Source organism: Thermobia domestica, chromosome 15 (genome assembly GCF_964235325.1).
Source record: "Thermobia domestica chromosome 15, izTheDome1.hap1.1, whole genome shotgun sequence".
Classification (NCBI taxonomy): Eukaryota; Metazoa; Arthropoda; class Insecta; order Zygentoma; family Lepismatidae; genus Thermobia; species Thermobia domestica.
In genome coordinates, this window is record NC_137468.1 from 102,537,516 (window position 1) to 102,559,626 (window position 22,111).

A 22,111-nucleotide genomic window follows, 5' to 3' on the forward strand; every position below is an offset into this window, starting at 1 on the left:
CCAAGTGCTATATGCAAAAGTTAATTTTAGAGTACCTTTGTAATCTCCTCGTATGTTGTCCAAATATTTCACAACAAAAATATCTTCCAATCGGATGAAAGAACAATAAAATTAGAGAGTTTAAATTAATTTAATACGTATAAGTAATTGAAAGGTTGTTCAATTCTTTAGTTTTACAATAAATTTTAGGATCAATAAATATTTCTCTTTGTTCTTTTTCTTTACTTTTAATTAAGTTTTTTTTCCTTTTAAGGGCTTTTTGAATTTGCAATGGAGCAGATGGAAGAGAGTATTGTTTACCCGTACAATAGCTATTATTCCTACGTTTCTAGTGGCAATGTTTAGCAGCATTCAAGATCTCTCAGGAATGAATGATGTTCTTAATGCTGTTATGAGTTTACAGCTTCCATTTGCAATCTTACCAACAGTAGCTTTTACAAGCAATGAATTCGTTATGGGAGAATTTAGGAACGGACGGTAAGTGACAGTTATTGGACTTTTAATAGTTTTCCTTTGTGATTACCAGGGTTCGGATTAATATGCACGAAAAAGTTAGAAATGTGGACTTAAGAAGCAGCTTGTATCTTTCAGGTTCAGCTGTGTATAATATTTATTGTACGGAGAATGAATGAATGAAGAGGTGTGTTCAAAAAGTATCGAGCCTTTGGTTGGCAAAAATACATTCATTGATTTGGAAATCCGAAACACTAATCCCTTTCAAAGTAGTCTCCTTGATAATGCACTCACTTTTCCTAGCGCTCTCGCCATTGTTGGAAATACTTCTGGAACGAAGTTTTTGGAATAGTGAGCAACCGTGCCTTCGCATTCCGAATTATGTCTTTTCTTGACTCAAATCGGGTCTCTTTTAGTGGCATTTTCAGCTTGGTAAATAACCAAAAGTTACACGGAGCTATGTCGGATGAGTAGGGAGTCTGACGCACTTAGGAATGTTGTGTTTGGTGATGAAAGTCTGAATCAAATTTCGCGCACTCTCTCGTCATGTTCAAATTCTCGTTCAAAATTGAATGTACCGATCCGATTGAATGGTTTCCGCTTGGGTATCTCCAAACTTTTCGCAAAATTTGATGGAATATCGCTGCTTAAGTTTTTCTGTAATTTTACAAAAAAACTGAAATCCGACGACCGTTCACTACACCGTCTTCACTTGTTGGCCGAGTGCCAGCGACTGACACTTTCTGCGGGCGGGAAGAAATTCACGACTGCGCATGAGTGTCCCCTCTACATCTTCACTGAAGAAAGTACCCCGCGCTTCATTGATTTACGCGGGAAAAAGTAAAGTTCGATACTTTTTGAGCACACCTCGTATGTACAACACACATTGGCACATTTATAAGCTCCTGTTAAATTGCGTAAGTTTTCCAAATTTTGGATGGACTTGATTCGTATGGTGTTTGATAATTGGTGAAATTAGCCACTAACTCTTGTCACATACACTTAAATGTTCATCTGTGTATGGTGATGGTGAGGATTTGTGACCATAAGAAGGATTCTTTTGTTTGAAAATAATGTCGAGCTGGAATATTCCCGTACTTACACTTGTGACCATGAGAAGGATTCTTTAGTTTAAAATAGAAAAGCATATTTCCACTCAGAGGGTAGGAGAAATACTTTTCTAAGGGATGTCCAATACACACGAAACTACGGAACTATATTTTAATTTTAAGCAGTTCTTGTCATTTATGTTCTACAGGAATGAATACATGAATGTAATTTGTATAATTTTGTATGCGTGAAGTGTTTTCTATAATCAGTATTTTATTGTACTTCGCTCTTCTTTAATTTGTGAGGCAGAGAGTGAAAAAATAAATAAATAAACTATCGAAATTTGTTTACCTCGCAGAATAATTCATTAAAATAGAAGTTCGAGTTCGTGTGACATCTGAGTTTCTTCAATTAATCAGAACTTGTGATGTAGTCTTGTAATTCAGCTCCCCAAGAGATAAGTTCGTGGGATAGGGTTTGTTCTTCATGACGGTTTGTGCATCCATGAAGTGCTCGAATTCAAATCCCAGTGTAGTTCGGAGCCTACGTAAAGTGTAGTTCTTCTTTTCTTTTCCTTTTTTTTCGTAGCTCAGAAGCTACGCAAGAACGTTAAAAAAAAAAAAAAAAAAAAAAAAAAAAATCGGAGGTCACCATACTTCGAACAGGCTGGTTCGGTCTGAAAAGACAGAAGCAAATGACTGTTTGGTGTGGTACAATTAAGTTTCAGTGTTGACAACTTTCATCGTTTATACCTTATTTTATATGGTGTGGTTGGCAGCATTATACGAAGGGAGAAAAGCCAAAGTAAGAGCTATCTTGAATTGTTTTACTTTATTTTTCTTTCCGTGCCCACTGTTTTCCCTGCTATTTAACGAAAGAAAGGTATTAGATTTATTGGTATCACAGGTCAATTAAAATCAAACGAATATGGTAATTTTTAATTTCTTTATTAATTGCCATGTATTTTTATTAAATGTGACATTGAACTCACTAATCATATGATACTTTTTCATGTTTTCGCTCCCAACGTAAGAACACGGAAGCGTATAGTTTCACTCAAATTTTATTGTGTGTGGTACTTTATTTGTCGGTAACTATCAGTTAGATATATATCAAATTTAGTGGGTAAATAGCCGATCGTCTAGAGAATAAAGATCACTATATTCGGTGGCCACGCTCGTCCAGGGAGAGGCTCGGCTTGGCTATGGAAATTAATACTTAAATGTGTCAGTTCGGCAGTGGTATCGTAATGGTTTTGTGCAACGATGCCTTTTGTGAAGCCCCCATAGCGCAATATCATAGGTCTGGGCTTCGTGGTGGCCAGGCAAGTGGTTAACAACATGCAATAACAGGTTCAACAATACTGTAACTGGAAGTATCAGCGATCGTTCACACATCGTTCAACAATGGAAAACCTTACATTAGCATTTATAAAGCAGTAACCGGAAAACTTACATTAGCATTTATCAAGGGGTAACGGGACTTTGTGTCCACCCTGCACAATGGTTTTTAATTGCTTGTACTTTACTTATCAGCCCTAATGGTTGATTCATTCATTTTTTTCTTTCTTTGCTTCCAGGTGTATCAAGGCATTGTCTGCTGTTCTTGCAGCTGTGGTTATAACCATTAATGTATACTTCGTTGTACATTCTGTCGTATTTGAAATGCCAAGTCATTGGGCCTTGTACTTTGCAGTGTCAGTGTTTGGTGTCTTCTACATCCTATTTTGTCTGTATCTTGTAACTCACACGCTTGTATACATGGGATTAGTACCATTGGATAACAACGGTGTAAGTATTATGGAATTTCACTTGCTAGCGATATGTTTAATTTACTAGTAATATTTATATATTAAGAAACGATATTAAATCCACGCTGAACAAAGTGATGTGCCTGATGGTAAATTCTGACACAACTGACACCCATTCACCTGACCATGTTCGAAGTCTGTGAGTTCCGCGGAGCGCCCCATTCTGCTTTCTCACGATGTTTAATGACTACTGAGGTCGCTGATAATGAGTACCTGGCAGTAGGTGGCAGCACAATGCACCTAATATGAAAAACGTGTTTTGGGGGGTGTCCGGATACCTTTGATCACACAGTATATATATATATATATATATATATATATATATATATATATATATATATATATAAAATATAGTATGTCTTCTTCTAACGGTGTTGCGCGTACTACTTTTAAATAGACATAATAAAAGGTAGATGCAATAAACAGTGGTGAAATCATTACTGGAATAGCATTGTGGTAAGTAACGAGGGTATTTCAAGTACCGGGAATTTTAACACACAGTACGTATTTCCCATAAAGCATATGTAGTGTGATCAGAATTCAAAAACGAAAGCCTGAGCTGTAGACAGATTTAAGTATCCAAAATAATGTTATAATGTTAATGTTATTGTGTTACAGATTTAATACCAAATAATGTTTATTTAATGAAAGTGTTCAATTCGTAGACAGAAAATTTTGAATTTTGTTCATAATTAACCCACATCCGTGAGGAAACTGACACCAACAAGTAGTAATTTGAACACCGCTCATCAGAGTTGTTTTAGAATTAAATTTAAACATGTATCTCCAATGTGGAAAAACATTCGGTTCTGAAACAATATTGAAGGTAAGTGAAGTGCTAATTTCCAAAAGATGGATCAGTATTCTCTATCTTTCCACCACAATATTCGAATGATTCGGCCAAGTTCAGTACTTACTGATGGATACTGTAGAATGGATGTTTAATGTTACAAAGAAAACGATATTCTTACCTCAACATTCTGTTTCAATACTTCTCTGGATCCTTCTCCGACGCGTACTATTGTGCTGTTCTGCTAAACTTTTGGCATCATGAAGAAGAAAATTTTCAGTCTAGAACTCGAATAAAACATCTTTTAATAATTAAACATTCAGACATTTGTCTTTTCTATAGCACGATACTATAGCTCTGCTAGTAGCACAGAAACGTCCTGCCAATAGCAGTTATAATACTTTGTTGTTACATTTTGTTATATCATGTTATTCTTATTTTTTCGAATGTATTTATTATTTATCATATAATAATGCAAATAGTGAAGTTAACAAAAGAATGAAGCGTTCAATTACATTTTCAAAATACAATATTACGAATGTCTTTGGGAAGGACCTAAATTGCATTTGAGTAAAAATAAATTATACTATAGTTATATATTCCACATATATTCAATTATTATATTTTTATTGTGTGTTCTTCAATGAACTTGACTTCAAAGTTCATAACTAAGGAACATTGCATTAATTACGCTGATCAGGTTTTCGCTAGAGTTTGCCTACTACATGGAAAATCAATTACATCCCGCTGGAAGTACGTGAAACCATTCATTTTCTGAGTTTCTGTGCATACTACCGGTACTATTATGTCCTTCTAGAGGACCTTTGGACATTCTCTAATTAAAATTATATCCTACAACATTGCATTCCACACTTACGAGTTGAATAGAACAAAAATGCCAAAATGTTCCTCTTAAAAGCCATTACAAGGTTGTGCGCTGGAAATATGCTTCATATTATATTGGTAATTACTACATGTTTAAATTTTTTAAGTCCAGTCTCACACACTGTTAAATATATTGATTATTCTACGATTATAGATGTAAATATCATAACATCAACATTCACTCGTTTCTTCCAGAAAGTTGCAGAACAAACAAAGCACTGTTGAATAAATACTGAAACTTTGTCCAAAGACAAATTGAACTAGCAATGAAAGGATGCGCTGTTTGATATTTCGTTTGTTATTCGCTAAAATAGTTTAATTGCAAGTATGTTGACGAAATGTAAAGAAATGTCTCCTTTACAAGAAACATAAAAGTTAAAGAATATACAGAGATTATCTTTAGATTATTGATTGTCTTAGGCAATATTTCGATATTTCATATATCTCTTGAATTTCACTGACCTGTTCTCAATATTGTTGTCCCATTAAATATACATCAGGTACAGAAGGAAAATGTCCTTCTCTCTATTGGTGGTTTGCTCTTTTGCTCTCATCTGCAGATAGGCTGAAGTAGAGGTAGATTTAGAATTTAACGCTTGTTTTCAGCACCGTAAATAAATTAGGTTTGTAATTAATCAATTAAAAAATTGTTAACTGTTAATTTAATCAATTAAAAATTTCAGGAAAAAAATTCAGAAGCGATTTCAGAATAATAATTGCAGAACTGACATATATATATATATATATATATATATATATATATATATATATATTCCTTATTTTGATTTAAGGAATCTAGGGTGTTAGAGTGTTACAATACTTTGAGAACAGATTCCTTACATCAAAATTAGAAAAAAAGTTTATGTGAACCTGTGCTCAAAAGTGGATAGTTTTGGCCGAAAACGTGAAACAAGTACATTTTAAAAGTTCATAGCTCCACTACTATGGGACCTATCGTAGTCGGGTCAAGACATCACTGAAGAACTGGTATGTGAACTATCCAAATATCCATGCTCAAGAATGCTCCAGTACTTGCACACCAATTTTTAGAGAGGTAGGTGGAAAGTAATCAAGTACTTCCAAACAGCCTCTCTTAAAATGATGGTGCAAGTACCGAAGGTTCTGAAAGATGGATATTTGGATAATTCACATACTAGTTCCTCAGTGATGTCTTGAGCCCACTACGATCGATCCTATAGTAGTGAAACTATGGACCTTTAAACTTATTATTTTCAGGTTTTTGAACCCTATAACTATGAAACTATGCACTTCCGACCACAGGTCCATATGAACTTTTTTTTTTTTTTTTGTTTTGATGTGAAAAATCTATTCCCAAAATATTGCGAAATTTTTTGTAACATCCTGTATAATGTTCCTTATAGAAATATAGAAGTAACTGATGTCCAAAAAGTTACATTAAAAGATATTTTATTTTCATTTATATTTTTCTTACGATATTTTAATTTTAGTTTTTATTAATTATCAGTTTTGTTTGAAAATAGTGACTTTTCATAATAACGCAGATTAATTTTCTGCTCTTAACTTTATCCATTCAACTTTGCATTAACTTTCTCAATTCAAGACAATTCTTATTGCATTATAGTGAAAGTTGTCATTTTCAGTTTAACCGTTACTTTTTTCTTACAGTAATTTTTAACCCAGTCAATAATTTTTATAGTCTTAATTTTTAATTTTAATTCGTTAAAATTTTCATTAATTTTTCCAGCTATGGTAATAACAGTGAAATATTGTAGAATTCCACAAAGAAAAAGAATATGAATATATATATATATATATATATAGAAATCATTTTTCCTTGCGTTCATAATCATCATCATCTTCTTCTTCTTCTTCTTCTTCTTCTTCTTCTTCTTCTTCTTATTATTATTATTATTATTATTATTATTATTATTATTATTATTATTATTATTATTATTATTATTATTATTATTATTATTATTATTATTATTATTTAGGTTTGAATCTGTTTGTGTGAAATAATAATAAATACACGTAATTTGCTTTATAAATTATTTACAGTTCCTGTCCAGATTAATACGTGGTCCTGTACATCCGAATTTTGGCTTAACTAACCAGGAGTCCACTTCCAGGTAGGTGAATTTTATATAAGGTTATTGTGTACGTATTTAGTAAAAGAAACGAAAAAGAGAATGCTATTCAGGGATAATCAATAGAGTGTTTCAATAATACTTATGTGCATCTATATATAAAAACACTTACCAATTAGAAAGCTATATTTATCTTTTCTTATTCTCTGACAACAATGTAAACATATATGGTAGAAACCAGGTTTGTACTCTTTATAAAATACTGGAAGTTCTGGCATTTTGTTACGAACAGTAAATATACTTGATAAGAAATTGTGTTTGATTTGACGTACGAGAAATTCAGCAGAGTGATTTAAAGTATTCGTTAGTCATGTGTAGAGAGATTCAACTTGTAATAAACTGAGAATTTTCCATACAGCCGATCTTCAGCAGCTTTCCTGTTTAAGTTTCCTGATTAAATACGATCTGTAAATTGTATTTTTCTTTCTTTTTTCCTTCTCTTTCTTTCTTTGTTATTTATTAATTTGATCTTCATTCCTCTTTCCTTCTACTTTATCACATTCTTCGAATACAATTTCTCCTCAATATTAATTTCAAAATCCTTCATTTTAATTATCTTTAATAATATATTCTTTCTTTCACTTTTTACCAACATTTTCTCGTCACTTTTTCTATTTACCAAACCGATTTTCTTCATTGTTGGCCATATCCGTATTTCAAAATCTTTTGATGCCCCTTATTTTCGCTTTTTTTTTTTGGAGGGGGGGGCATTTCACAGTTTGCCAACTACTCATAGACTTTAAGAAAGCCCGTGATTCAATTAAAAGATTCCCGATGTAGATTATATAATACTTTATGAAAGAATTCCCAAGACTTTCGTGGAGGCGTGTCTTAATGAAACAAATGAAAGGAGCAAATAGCAAGAAAGTTGTTTCACTCTTTCGGAATTTATAACTGTCTGAAGGTGACACCTTACCAGTGTCGCTTTAAACTTCACGGTAGACAACACAATAGTAAGAAAAATTAAAAGTAGCTATAGAGAATTAGTATTGAATTCACTGAACCAACTTCTTATATATAAGAATGATGTAAATTTCATACGAATAGAAACAATATGGTCAATGGAAGACAACTCGAATATATTTTTGTTGGCATGTAAAAAAATCAATCTCCAAGTAACTGTAAATAAAATGAAGTGCACAGTGCGGCAATTAGGGAACGAAATCGGTTCTGTAAATACAGAGATTGATTCGTGTATATTGAACCGAATTTGAATGTTCCATTTACCTAGAAAATGCCATGTTTCCACCACTGCTTGTGCACAATCTTCAGGCCACCTCTAATGACTATTACCCGGCATCGGAGTTTCCATTGCAGGAGAGTTGCAGCTAAACCATGGGTATTGGATTCCACTACTCTTTGAGGCTTTTCACAGACCGGAGACGGTTCGGACTCGACGATGGGACAGGCGCCGCTTGAGGAATCCGAAAGCACAATAATTTATTGGGATTTCATCTGGACTCGACAGAGATTTCAGAGGAGGAAATTGTCAAAATTTCAGTTTTGTGTTCCATACACGATATAATTTCAGCCGCGTGGCCGGATGTCTTGTCTTGGTGTAGTTGAACCTGGTTCACGTCTTGTCCGTACAGTGCTGGTACATTTCAGTCTGGGCATGAGTCTGGTAGTATGCAGCACTGATTTTGATGTTTTGCTCTGCTTTTCGGAGACGCAGTTTGTCCCTGTACAAGAAACCGGTCACAATCATGAATCTTTTTGAAAAACTCTTTGCGCACTGGCGGAAGAATCTGCTTCTGTCCTTGGCGTCAACAAGTCTGTAATGGCACGAACAGTATGTAATGGCACGAACTGTACCACAGTCTGTGAGGTTAAGCGCCACAATAAACTCCTTCCTCTCCTGAGAATCTGTTCAGTTTTGGCGGCATTGGACTACGCTCGACCATACTGCTCTACTGCGTGACTAACAAGATACTGTTGCAGCCTCGTGGCAATCTGACGACAATGGCTTGCGCATGCGTGGTACAGTTGCACATTGACGTCAGCTCAATATAAATGAATCAACCTCTGTAATAAATGAGTAACAAATGGAATCAGTTTATCTCGGTTTATTCAAAGTAGGAACCTCCTTTGTCTACACACAGCTTTGCATGATCCAGTAATTCATGGAATTACTTTTGGAAGCCCTTTACTATAATGGTGTCAAGGCCCTCGTCACTGTTTTTTGGATGGTGGAAACATCGACCAAAAAAAAAAAACTTTTAATGGTACTTTTAATTTGGGGAAAATAATCACAGAGGGACATGCCTGACGAGTACTTGGGGTGTGGTAGCACAAATACTTTTTTGGACAAAAACCTTACGAATAATCACTGCGTTGTGCGCTTTGCTAATGACGAACTCTCGCCAGTTTCTTACACTCTCTTAAGAACTGGGGCACGAAAAATGCATACGATTTCCCTTACTCTCTCTCTCTTTTTTTTAATTTTTGTTTTTAATTTACGGACTAGTACATATCTCTGAGCATATACAATGTACAGAAAAGTCATAATTATAAAAAGTAAATACGCAAGTTTAATGGTACATTTTCTGACTTGATTATTCATAATCTGTCACCAAACTGGTTTCAAAACTTGTATTAGAAATCCGCATACGTCCATCCACGAAAACTGTTAAGTAGTAAACCACGGAACTTCGAGAAAAAAGGTCCGATCGCTCCACAGTCCACCACCAAACTGTATCTTTCTTTAAATCCTTCATTATTGTGTGGCAAACAGTCTCTTTGTTCATCCACACGAGATCTAGTATTACCTTGCGACTCGCATTTCGGTTATTTAAAATTATATCGCAGACCTTTTTGGAATGAAAAGAGACAAAGAAACAAGTGAATGGAGAAAGTATACACTGTAGAAATTCACAACGGCCACAGGCGATCAATGAAATGGTGTAGATAGTACAATTGAGACGTCTAGATAGAATGGAAAATGTTAATCACATTGGAAATATGAATAGGGCGGGAGTTATCCTAGATAACTTTCATTTTTATTTATAGATATCATTTTTTTTTTGAAAGAGAAAATACTGAGAAAATACGTTTCTAACGTAATAAGTAAATACTCTAGAGTTTCTAGTGAAGAGCGCGTATTTCATGAATTAGTCACTCTTATTTCTTGTATCAATGTTATAGTTCATGTAAAATTTTCTGTAGTGCTGGCATAATACTGTAGTTATTAGGAATTTATGTATACCTAGGTAGATTTATGTTTATTTGTATGCACAGCATTTGTGCTTTATACTGTGTATTGTCTTTGTTCTTATTCCAGTAAATATTTATTTGTTAATTTTTATCAGTATTATGTATTATGGCTTCTTTCGCAAGTACAGAGATTGTTCAGTCTACAGTTGGCCAATTTCGACTTAGCTAAAAACTTAGACGAATCCATGGCGCCAGGTTCGTAAGTGCTCGATGTGTTTCCCTTGGTTCCTAACAATAGTCCGACAGCGTAATTTCCACTGTAATAGGCTTCTCTGAAGAGCTGGGAGGGATTCTTGTCCCAATCCCTTTGCGCAGCTTTCCAAAGTCCTTCCACAGTTGTCACACGCCGTTTTTCCAAAGCCCGCTTCTGCAACCCAAATCCACAATAGTCCATAGGACTTGCATCAGGAGATTTAACAGGTACCTCATTGAAAGGTATCACCTGTATACCACTTGCCTCCTCCATCTCCCTGTAGAATGCGAGGGACGATCGTGAGGTATGTGATGAGGCCTTGTCCATGTGAATGCGCACCAGATTGGCGTCATTTCCGTACATTGTTGGAATCTCATGCTCGTAGATCGGCCGCATGATCTGCTCCTGAAAATACTGCGAATTTATTTTACAGTTTTTCGCCACCCTACGAATCTTCAGTTTACCTCGGTAACAGTAGCCAGTAACGACCATGAACTTTTTTGGGAAGGATTCTTTACAGACACGGACCCACCTTCTGAAGTTCTTGGCGCTTTTCTCTCGGTACCTATGGCTCTCGGTTTGCCGCAGTCGGAAAGGTAAATCCATGCTTCATCGAGCGTTAGGACGTACTGTACATCCACCTTTGTTTTGCCAGATGCTTTGTTCGTACAGCTTCCGAGCTTTACACTTTCGTTTTTTGTGGTCATCCGTGAGAAGATGGCCGCGAACTTTCATGACTTTTTCCAGGTTGAGTTGATGGTGTAACGTCCGGCTCACAGTCCCCAAAGACACGACAAGACGATTAACCATACACCTTTGTGTTGGGGGAATTTCTTGCATTGTCATTTTGTGAAGTTTGTTCTGCATGGTGGAGGTGGCCTCGGTGCATTCCCGCTTCCTAGGCAACTTCATTGGTGATCCAAATAGTGGAGCTTCGTTGCCCTTGTACTTTTTAATAACATTTTTTATTCCACTTAAACTGATGTTGCAACCATTGTTCTTGCACTGTTTTCTAATGTCAGAAACACTAAAGTGGGCGTCGTAGAGCCGCAACATAGCCTTCCCAAAACCGGCTTAGTTTGGGCGGCATTTTGGTCACAGAGCGGAAGCCCACACACTTGGAAACAAATTTAACACAATACTCACAACAATGGTCCTGTTTTGTGCGTTATTGTCGTCCGCGCGGAAAAACAACTCCGTTTCCAGGAAGCCACTGCATAACACTGCAAGACGCTACGAGCCAGGTTGGGTGAGTGCATTCTGCCCGGAACGAAATCGGCCAAACGTTGGCTGAACAAGCCCTGTATTATAATTGAATGCTAATACTGTACCTTTGGTTGATATGCATTGCACTTGCTTTGAAACAATTTAGTTTTGTTTACTGAAAATTTAGAAAGTATGTGTTACCATAATTTTCTTTGTGGAAGCTGTCTAACACCTAATGGTACGAAAGTAGACTGAAGAACGATTCAATGTTTCGTTTCGGACTAAAGTTCCAACCAGGAATTCGCCAAGAACTCGTTTCAGATACGTCCCGGAGAGCCATCGATGGCGTTGGGTTTTGCGCAAGGAGGAGTTGATATGCAAACCACATTTTCTAAATGACGTGCAGCCGTCAAGATATAGGAAAACATCAAATGTGTGCAAATACTACCGAGGCAAGTTTACGACTATTATTATGCAGCAAAGCACACGCATTGCACGTGAGCTACGACAATATATAGTTCATTATACACGTGGAACTGCATACATAAGCCTTAAAAAATTATAAAAAAATAAATAATGCCTGCATTGGAACTGAAGATGTTGACAATATGTCAAGGAATTATTGATACTTTCCTGTGTCTGGCAGGACACATTTCATGGTAGTGTTAAGGCAGTTAACAACCTGAAATATGGGTTGGGGATACCGAGAGTTCGAGGTGATTGTAACAACAAACATTGCACTGCTTGAATTTGATGTGTTGTGAAATCACTGGGGTCGTCGGTCGTTTCTTATACGCAAATAGAACAATATTCGCTATCAGTATGGAGTACTACGCGACTATCTACGAGATATTACAACGTTATCTTCATTCTATCAAGTGGTTCCAACAAGACGGAGCAGCTGCGCACACCACCTGAATGTCAATGGAGGAATTGTGCTTACTGTTACTCGTTTTGGTAACGAACCATTCCGCATATTCGTTAGATCCGGCTGCAAACTTCTTTCCTAGATATTTGTGAAGTCTTCAATCTTCGCAAACTACCCAGCAACACTGCAGGAATTGGAGACCAACATCCATATTTTTGTTACTATGCTGCAGGGTACGTTGCAAAGCTTTGTTGTTCGACTGCATAAGTTCCTCCAAAACATATATATGCACCATCTTAAAATGTTGATTGCCATAAATAATGTGCAACTTCCAAATTTTGCCTGACCATTCCTGCTTTTGTACATCGCTGCTTTGGGTTTTATATCTATTCACTACTTACTAGAAAACAGCAAAAGCTCTATCACACAACACTGAAAAAGAAGCACTTTCGTCTTTGTTTCATCAGATTTGGGTTGGGTTCGGGCGGCGGAAAGGAAAGAGAAATATTAGAGAAGTACCTGTGAGACACCATATTGGCAGGATATTCGAATGTGGAATCTACATTTCATGAATATGGGGTAAATCTACTGCTTCCGGTTTAGAACTAACCTTGGTTTTCAGAAAATTCGTTTAGAGTCAAATTGAAAAAAAAAAAAAAAAAAAAAAATGTCATTTTGGACAGAGTATCGGGATTTTTATGACCAGCTAAATGCAAGTTGATATATATATATAAAAAAAAAAAAATGATAATCCGGAGTGCATTTTCAGATTTACCGCGTTTACGCCATTATTTTTTAGAGGCGCGATTTATGTTATGATGGCGCTGTACTCAATAATCAGTTGTTAAGTCTTGCTTGTATCTCATAACAGGCATTTCTGCTCATTTCTTCTCATTTTGTCATTTATTTGCTGCTGTATAGCTTCATTATGGATTCAACAGTATGCATTCATTTGGTGTTTGATTTTCTTTCTTTAAAAAACTGTACAGGTTGTGATTTTCTGTTAAATATAACCATATATATAATCATCCAGAATCCAGCATTTTCGAAAATGTGACACTTCTCAGGTCCGGAAGTTAATGGATATTTTTAATATCTACTTGTATTATACTGTTTATGGCGCTAGAAAGTAATTCAGGTAGGTCTCTATTCCGGAGAACCGTATTTGAGAATGGAGATAACGGTTTTCATGAAATGGAGTGAATGTACATTTCAGGAGCGAGAAAACGAGAGCAAATTATGTGTACACATATAAACAATGCACAGAACGTTAAACTGAGGAATTATTCGCTCTCCTTTCCTACCGAAAAGCTCTACGGTCTGTATTTAATGATAAGACCTCTGTAATACAACAAACATAGTTTGAATCTTTAGAATGTTCGATAATTGTGAAAATAATTTTATTGCATACTTTCTATATCTTCTATTACAATCGACCTTTAGTTATTGCATTCGATATAGTAGCATGTGCATTAGGATAATTGAAGATTCAAGACGTATTTGGTGCCTTTTTAAAATCACGATATCTCGAAGTAGAATACGTAGAGTAATTCGATTGAAGGCTTGAACTTAAGCTGAATGCAAGTTGTTGCATGGATGCTTTCAAGTAAATTGCACGCAGATAGCATGTTTGCAGGCTCTCTAATTAATTATAAGAATAAAGTATTTATATAATAATTTTGTATTTCCTTGTAGTTTGTCTTTGTGAAAAAGATTGAATGAAACTGGTCCAGAAGGAAAAACAAGGTCTCAAGGAAAATCCATATCACGTAGCATAAAAGTAACGTCAAATATTACAGGGATAAAAACGGTGTGTGAAAGTGTTGTTCTGTTGGTTTAAGGAAGAATATATATATATATATATATATATATATATATATATATATATATATATATATATATATATATATATATATATATATATATATATATATATATATATATATATATATATTGTTAAAGGAATTATGTAAGGTACTATATGCATGTATTTTATACTTTATAATCTTTGCTCAGTAGTGAAATTACATTATATTTAATACTAGTCGCAAAGATTGTGTATGAAATGGTTAAAGAATGAAGGAATTATATATATTTAGTTTACTGTGATATATCATTGTTGTGATAGGTTGCTTATGGATGAAGGTATGATACCAAAATCGATGCTATACTTCTTCAAGCTTTTTAGTAGAAATGTTAAGATTTACATGAGTTATAGAGAAAGTATACAAAGAAGTAGAATTGTATTCCCACTCAGAAAGTTACATCATATCAGAGTATATGTTGAGGATAATATGACTTCCTCAGCTTCTGAAACAAGTATTTACGATAGAATTGTGGTATCTTCTATCAAGGTATTGTTCTCTTTTACTTTAAGTGTTAATTCTTCATTATTTTTCATTATAGCATAATAATATACCATATATAATACAGTTTTCAAATTCTTTCTTTTTCTGTTTATGTAAGAGTTTTCGTAGAACACCTAACGTATAACAAAACCCTATTCAACAATTATTCAAAATCAAAGCCTGAGTATTTCGCAACAATATTACACCCAGACTTTCAGAAAGTTACAACGACTTGTAATGTTCATTCGACTTGTAATGTATGCACTTAACGTAGCAGTAAGGGATCTGAGACGTATATTAAAGTTATTCATAAATGGGGATCGGAAGTTGAAGACCTAAAAATTGCCTAAAAGTACCTATGAAAAGACCTAAAAATATCTTTTAAAAAAGGACGTAAAAATAAGACCCAATTTAATTAAAATTAAATATTTAGTGAATATAATGCTCAAGAAATACAAGCTTCTGGTAGGTTAACGGTCTGTCCTTCTTCCACAAACTGAAGTACAAACTAAAATAAGAAAACTTATCCACCCTCACCCCCCCCCCCCTTCTTGCTGGAAGACATTCTCATGCCTCCTTATCTGACTTGTAATTGTTGCAGATGTGGTTTTATCAGTCCAGTCGTTGAAGAATGTCTTATCATTGGAATTTTCTTTACTAAAGAAAAGATGATTAATAGGCAGTGGTGATTCGACTTAATGGCCAGTAAATTTAGTGTCGAAAGATGAAGTGAAAAAAACCGTTAAGACTATGAAAAATTTGAAAATTGACCAATAAACAAACAAACAAACAAACAAAAAAACCGCCGAAAAAGGCAAAAAAGGACAAATAAAATCCACCATTTTCTGGCCTACAATGACCCAAAATGAACATATATTGTGTTAAGCCTTATCTTCGGGCATTCGTATAAAAGAGAATTTTTCCTCAACTTCCGGGCCCTATTCATAAACATACATTTTCAAATTCTTGGAAAGAAACGAACCATTTATATTTTACTGTTTCTGAAGAAATCGGAGTTTTGAATTTAACGTTTGTTTTCATTTTATGCTATTCTGTCTCAGTGCATCCATCTAGTCATGTAGCCATTCATTAGTCATCTAGCAAGAAAGTTGAAGCTTTTGCACCACACGTAACATTTCTGCTGTAAATTTAAAAATGATATGGACGCTGTTAAAATGCAGAAGCAATATTTGTATTTGGCACTATATTATATTTTGATAGTTAAGTTTATCAAACTGTGCGTTTCTGCTTTTATATTTCTGTGATATTCAAAGAAAGAAAGAGAGACAGAATAGGTAGCAAATACAAAATAAGGCGAATTAAAACTTTAAATTAATTATTTTCTTCGGAAGAGAAGGACACACTAGTTTATTAACGGTTGTTTACTTTAGTGAAATAGTAATGGTATTTATCATTTTATTATTTTGCACGGACGTATTAGCTGAAGCATGAACAAGTCAAAATAATAGAATGTACATTCAAAACCGTAAGCACACACACTTTTCCTTAATAGTAATAGCTGGAATTTATTTGTCAATAATTACAAGATTTCGAAATCCGACAATGACTTTTAAAAATGTGTTGAAAGATTGATAAGTATTAAAATAAGTGTGCATTGTGCTGTTGCCTGGTAATTGAATAAGGAGAAATATGGGTCGTGCTTCCTATTTAGTGTACTTGATACTTGATTTTAATTCACTTCAAGATTAGTGGGTGCAGAGGCTGTAAGGTACGACGCCAGTACTCTGTTTATCGAGCCTAAACAAGGATTTTTTTCGTTTATAATACAGGAGAAGGAATATGGTTGTATAGACAGGTAAATGCAAATAAATTGAACATGAATTGTGTACTGTATAAGCAAATATATCTCAGTATGTATGAATCACATATATTTACTCATGAATGTAATATTTATGACACCAAGAATATTGGTAATTAATAATGCTTTGTATATTCGGAAATTATATTCTAGTTAAAATATTCTCATATTTACTATAGGATAAGTACTAAATCAGTTATAAAAATATATTTCTATGTGTAAGATAAAGATGTTAAGGAGTAATGTGATCTGTGATGTCTAATTCTTCCTTATACTACCAGGAAAGTAATATATATATATATATATATATATATATATATATATATATATATATATATGTAAATGTACTCACTGTACAAAATATGCAAAAGATTGTAGTACTTCATATTGCACTTTCTTCGTTTGTCAGGAAAGGACATAACTATAATTGAATCATTGAGTTCGAAAACCAGTCATCTCCATGGAAACTAATTTTAGAGGAGAGAGAATAAAAACCAAAATTAGGCAATATGCATCTGACATATAGGGCTGTTTCATTTTTGGACCGTGGAATACGGTAGTTCTACGGTCCAAAAATGAAAACTGTCCCATATGTCAAATAATATTGAATAATTCAATTGTTTTTGTCTCTCCTCCAAAATTAGTTTCGGTGGAGACGACTGTTTTTCGAACTCAACGATTCAATTATAACTTGTATCCTAACATGGAGCAAAAACGATTACTGAAGAACAATCGACTCTTGTTCTCAAAACTAGTTGTGTAGATCTATTATTTCGTCTATGCTCTATAGATTTTGTCGATGGTATAAGGTGATATATTATAAACTAGCCAATAATCTTACGTCAGCGTGACAACGTATAATATATAAATGAGAACTAAAGAACGAAGTTACAACGAAAAAGCAGTAGCGCTACAGGGGAAAGGAGTGATATGCAGTAAAAAGAACGTGCAATGTAAGCGCTTAATATCACTTCCTAAAGATCGTAGCTGAGGAACGAAAATGTAAGATACACATACGTTTTGTATGCTTGAGTATAATTTCACTTCTTGGTTTACGTAACAGGTACAGGCTGTATCACATTACGGAATAAATTGTGTAAAATCGCATCCAATGTAGATATCCACGAAGCCATCGTAAGCATTTTATGAAGAAGAAATTTAAGAGAAAATATTTTTCATTGTGATAACAAATTTTGTGTATGAAACTTCGAATTGTAAAAGTGAAAGTATCTTTTTTAGAAATCGGAACCTAAGAAATTTATCAGAAGATTTTGGATACATATATAAAGCCTATTTTTTTTCTATCTCTGTAACGCATTAGGAAGATCTTTATTCACTGAAATTATTATATTTATCTAAAAGAAATTATCGTGAAAAACTGCAAATATAGTATAGATCCACAATTATTATTTTTATTGGTAGAGTTAAACTCGAAATGTCTTTTTTTAAAACCATTTCAAGTGTATCCAGATACGTTATTACTTTTTAAGGAGATAATAGGAAATATGTAGATTTTGCCTTTGGAGTATTTAAGGATTTATATTTAAATTTTAACGTTCAAACATGTTGAATATGAATAGTTACTTTCAATTTTACTGGGTGTGCTTACACGAAGGGATTTTTTTTTTTTTTTTTTTTTTTTTCGTACTCCAGTGGAATCCTAAGAGGACGGAGGCATGAGTAGGAGTACAGAGGTTAGGGTGAAGGCTATTTGAAATCACTGTTACTTGGATAATTTTCTCTTCATTTTCTCTGGTGAAGTAAATCCTTGATTTTTTTCTGTACAAATATGTTTTTTATTGTGCTAGAATAACCATACTTGTTACAGCAACTAGTAATCCTACAATAGCATCGTGTCTTAGAAAACGAATTTGTCATAGCATAACGCGTAGAAATGTAATTTCTGATGCTAATGTGTGTAAATATGGCGTTTTAATTAATATTTTTGAGTCAAACTTTTTTATTACTGAAAATTGTGTAACATGAATGTGTCTTTTATTGCGATTTCGACATCAGGACTTCGAAAACAATTGATATGCTGTGTTAAAAGTTTTAGGTAAAAAGATAAAGAGGAATAATAGGTTTGACCTTAAGAAGAGCATACACTATAAAGAAGGTAATAGTTTAAATTTTTTCTCTCTCTGAAGTGCTCAAAAATATTATGATACTTTACAAAGATGGATTTTCAAGATAATTTGCCATTTAACTATAACAGTCACGTTAACATAATATTAAAAAAAAGTTAATATTAGTTAAGTTTAATATTATGTTAAGTTTAATATTATGTTATTAAACATAATATTAAAAAAAAGTAACCTCCAAACAGCAATGTGTTGTTATTGTTGAAAGAGAAAATGTATCTAGTGTGAAGCATACACATTGACTCATGAAGAATATACTGACTCATGATACCTGATGAGTGATAAGTTTAACCAGATCAGATGTTAAAACACACAGAAATTAAAGAAAAAATTAAAATTGCTTCCAACATATATTCAGAAAAATCATTTTTCTTATTTTCACAAAGGGGATTGTTGGAAAATATAAATTACTTTCATATCAATTTGTGACTCTTGGATTTAGACAGTAACTGGAAAATATTTGCATATTATATCGGAAATAGGCCCAATTTGTTAAATAATAGTTTTAAATTACATATTATAAAATATTTTAAAATCAAACTAAATGTTGATAATCATAATAGCTAAACGTTGCTTATATACATATAATTATTTGTGCTACCACCTATCTGTTAAATGCAAATTAACGCATTACCCAAGATGTTCCGTATTTTGTAACCATCTGCCTATTATTATTGTTATTACCAGAGCATTTCGTCTCATTGTAGTCCACCTTCGAATCGTATAATCGAGATCTTTTTGCTTTCAATGAAATTTGACAGAAATTTTTACTGGGAATTGTCTATACGTATTGTATGGATTGTTTTAAAAGATTGTAAAGTACTGTCGTGTATGGTGCAACTTCCTTTGACTCTGTCGAATTTTTATTGAATATCTGCGTTTAGTAGCGTACTATAGACCTGTCGAATTCACAAAGCATTCCATCCAAGACCTCAATACTCAGCTTGCCCCTAGTTGACAAATATACAATAAGAACAATATTTAATTTTGTTTCTTATGTAGCCAAGCAGTTGCAATAGAATTAATTTGTTCGGGTTTGAATTATTTTATTTCAATATAATATACTTAAATATATTAAAAGGGACGAAAACAAGTAAATTCCCAAAGAGAGAGAAAAATAAATTCATATACCACAAATAGTAATAAATATTTATATTGTTGGGTTGTATAGTAAGCCTGAACTGCATATCGAATGTTTTTTGTTTATTTAATTATATCTTGGTAACATAGACTAACTTACTTTTAAACTTTGTTGTTGTTGCTGTTGTTAGCAGAGATTTGAATTTTTATAAAACATGCAATTTGTAGAAGCATTTGTAATAACTCATAGTTTAATGATAATGACGTATGTTGTTTGTATAGATTTTTTAAATATGAAGTCAGAGAGGATATGTGAAGTTACAATTGTAATTAAGGCTGTGATGATAAGGTCATGAATAAATTAGTTTGTACGAAATGCACATGTATAGTTATTTTGTTTGCTATAACGTTGGAACAAATCTCTTGATACACTTATATAACGTTAGTCATATTGTACTATTGATTATCTTATTTTACTAATCTACATTCAGGAGTTGGGGAATAGCACCGTTACATTAGTTTTAAAAACGACAATCCATGCGTTAAACAAAAGAATAAATTGCTTTTGTTGAAAGAATATTTTAGTTTTTTCTATACTTGTAAATTATTTAATAATCACTTTTGTTGTTTCGCAATCTCTTCCTTGTTATTCACTTACTTATTCTTACAGTTTTTGTTCTGAACAAAGATTTACATACTAATTAAACCAGCCATTTGTGGTTCGTCTTGTCTGTTTCTCCTTATTCACATGTTGCTGAACATTTGCCCTTTACAATTAAATTCGTTTTTATTTTCCGTTTACTTCAATCGTATCAAGATAGGCGTTGGATGCGTTCGTGAGGAGTCGCTTCTATGCTACTTGTATGTGAGCTCACAAAACGTCGACACTGCTTCAGGGCCGTGACGACATATATTCAATAGCTAGGCTAGGGAAGCAGAGGTACTTGTCGTTTCTTGAAGAAGGCTTCCACATTCCAGGATACATATGGCCGGACATTGTCCTGCTGATATATTGTATCCGGAGTTGTCTTAACGGAGAGTATGATCTCGGCCTCTAGAACTTTCCTGACGTAGCAGTCATTAGTAAAGTTGCTGCCAACGCGTAGCACCGGAGTCGCGTATTGTTCTTAATAGCGCGCCACACAATTACAACTGTCATTCGACCGGTTTAACATTCGATAATGCAGACTGCAATCACCACAGTAGCGTCTAACGTATATATGGCCTTCGTAAGACTGGTTGAAGAGGAAGCTTTCCTACCATTTAGTATATAGCTACACTGTTCTTACGCACATTGTGGCTTGAAACGTTTGTGGTACTGGGTCAACTGAAGCTGACGCAAACGATGCGTTCAGAGGGTCCAACGTTTAGCAGACGTCGAACTGACGACACAGACAAGTCCAAATTCGTTTCTGTGCATCAGAACTAACACTGTAGATGACAGTGTATGCTTCGTCACGACCACTCAAACAGGCATTGCCAAACCCGTGGTGTAGTCACATTACACGGTTCACTGCCCAATCGCTTGGTTCTCTGCGCGCATCAATTTCGCAGTATAAAAAGCTGCCTTCCCATAAGCCGAGCATGTGGCCCCATTCGAACGTAATCTCCGATATAAATTGCGTCCTTTGACATCGACGGTGAATATTGATGCTTACCCACAGGCTTCCTGTTCATTTGTTCACGCTCCACTACCTGAATGCTCCGTAAATTGCCCTTTTCCTGAAATTTTGATTGTTTGTACCTTATACTTTGCCATACAAATCGTTAGTTGACACATTTGAAAATATCACAATCAGCAATCACCTAAACATTAAGGTTCTTTTGATTAATAACATTAATATTATTTACAAGGGAAATTGAAATAAAATTTAAAGAAAAAAACGTACTTTCGAAAAAAAAAGTCACAATTTCAATGGTACATCATCTCAAATTTATACATAAATCTTATTTAATAAGAACTGAGATGCCTAATCTCTCCGCTTTAGTGTTTCTCTTATTTTTAGTCCGTGAATGGTTAATTTACAGTTCTTATTCGTGCAGCAAAATGAGATCTTCAATACGATGTGGACCATCCATTACGACTTGTAAGCAGATATCAGAACTCGCGAGTGCCGTTGAAGTTA

At 34.1% G+C, this 22,111-nt stretch overlaps 1 protein-coding gene across 4 annotated transcripts in view; it reads left to right on the top strand.

The window, feature by feature from the left end:
- Mvl (solute carrier family member malvolio) overlaps window positions 1-22,111 on the top strand; it is a 207,091-nt gene that overhangs the window by 171,148 nt on the left and 13,832 nt on the right. For 2 of the 4 annotated variants that reach the window (XM_081740011.1, XM_081740010.1), the window contains exons 10-12: window positions 254-477; window positions 3,083-3,293; window positions 7,029-7,099. In XM_081740011.1, the coding sequence (XP_081596137.1) occupies window positions 254-477; window positions 3,083-3,293; window positions 7,029-7,099 (506 nt within the window). Of the gene's footprint in view, window positions 1-253; window positions 478-3,082; window positions 3,294-7,028; window positions 7,100-14,292; window positions 14,464-18,417; window positions 20,366-22,111 lie in introns of those variants that run through there. The other 2 variants (XM_081740012.1, XM_081740013.1) reach the window with 2 other exon arrangements.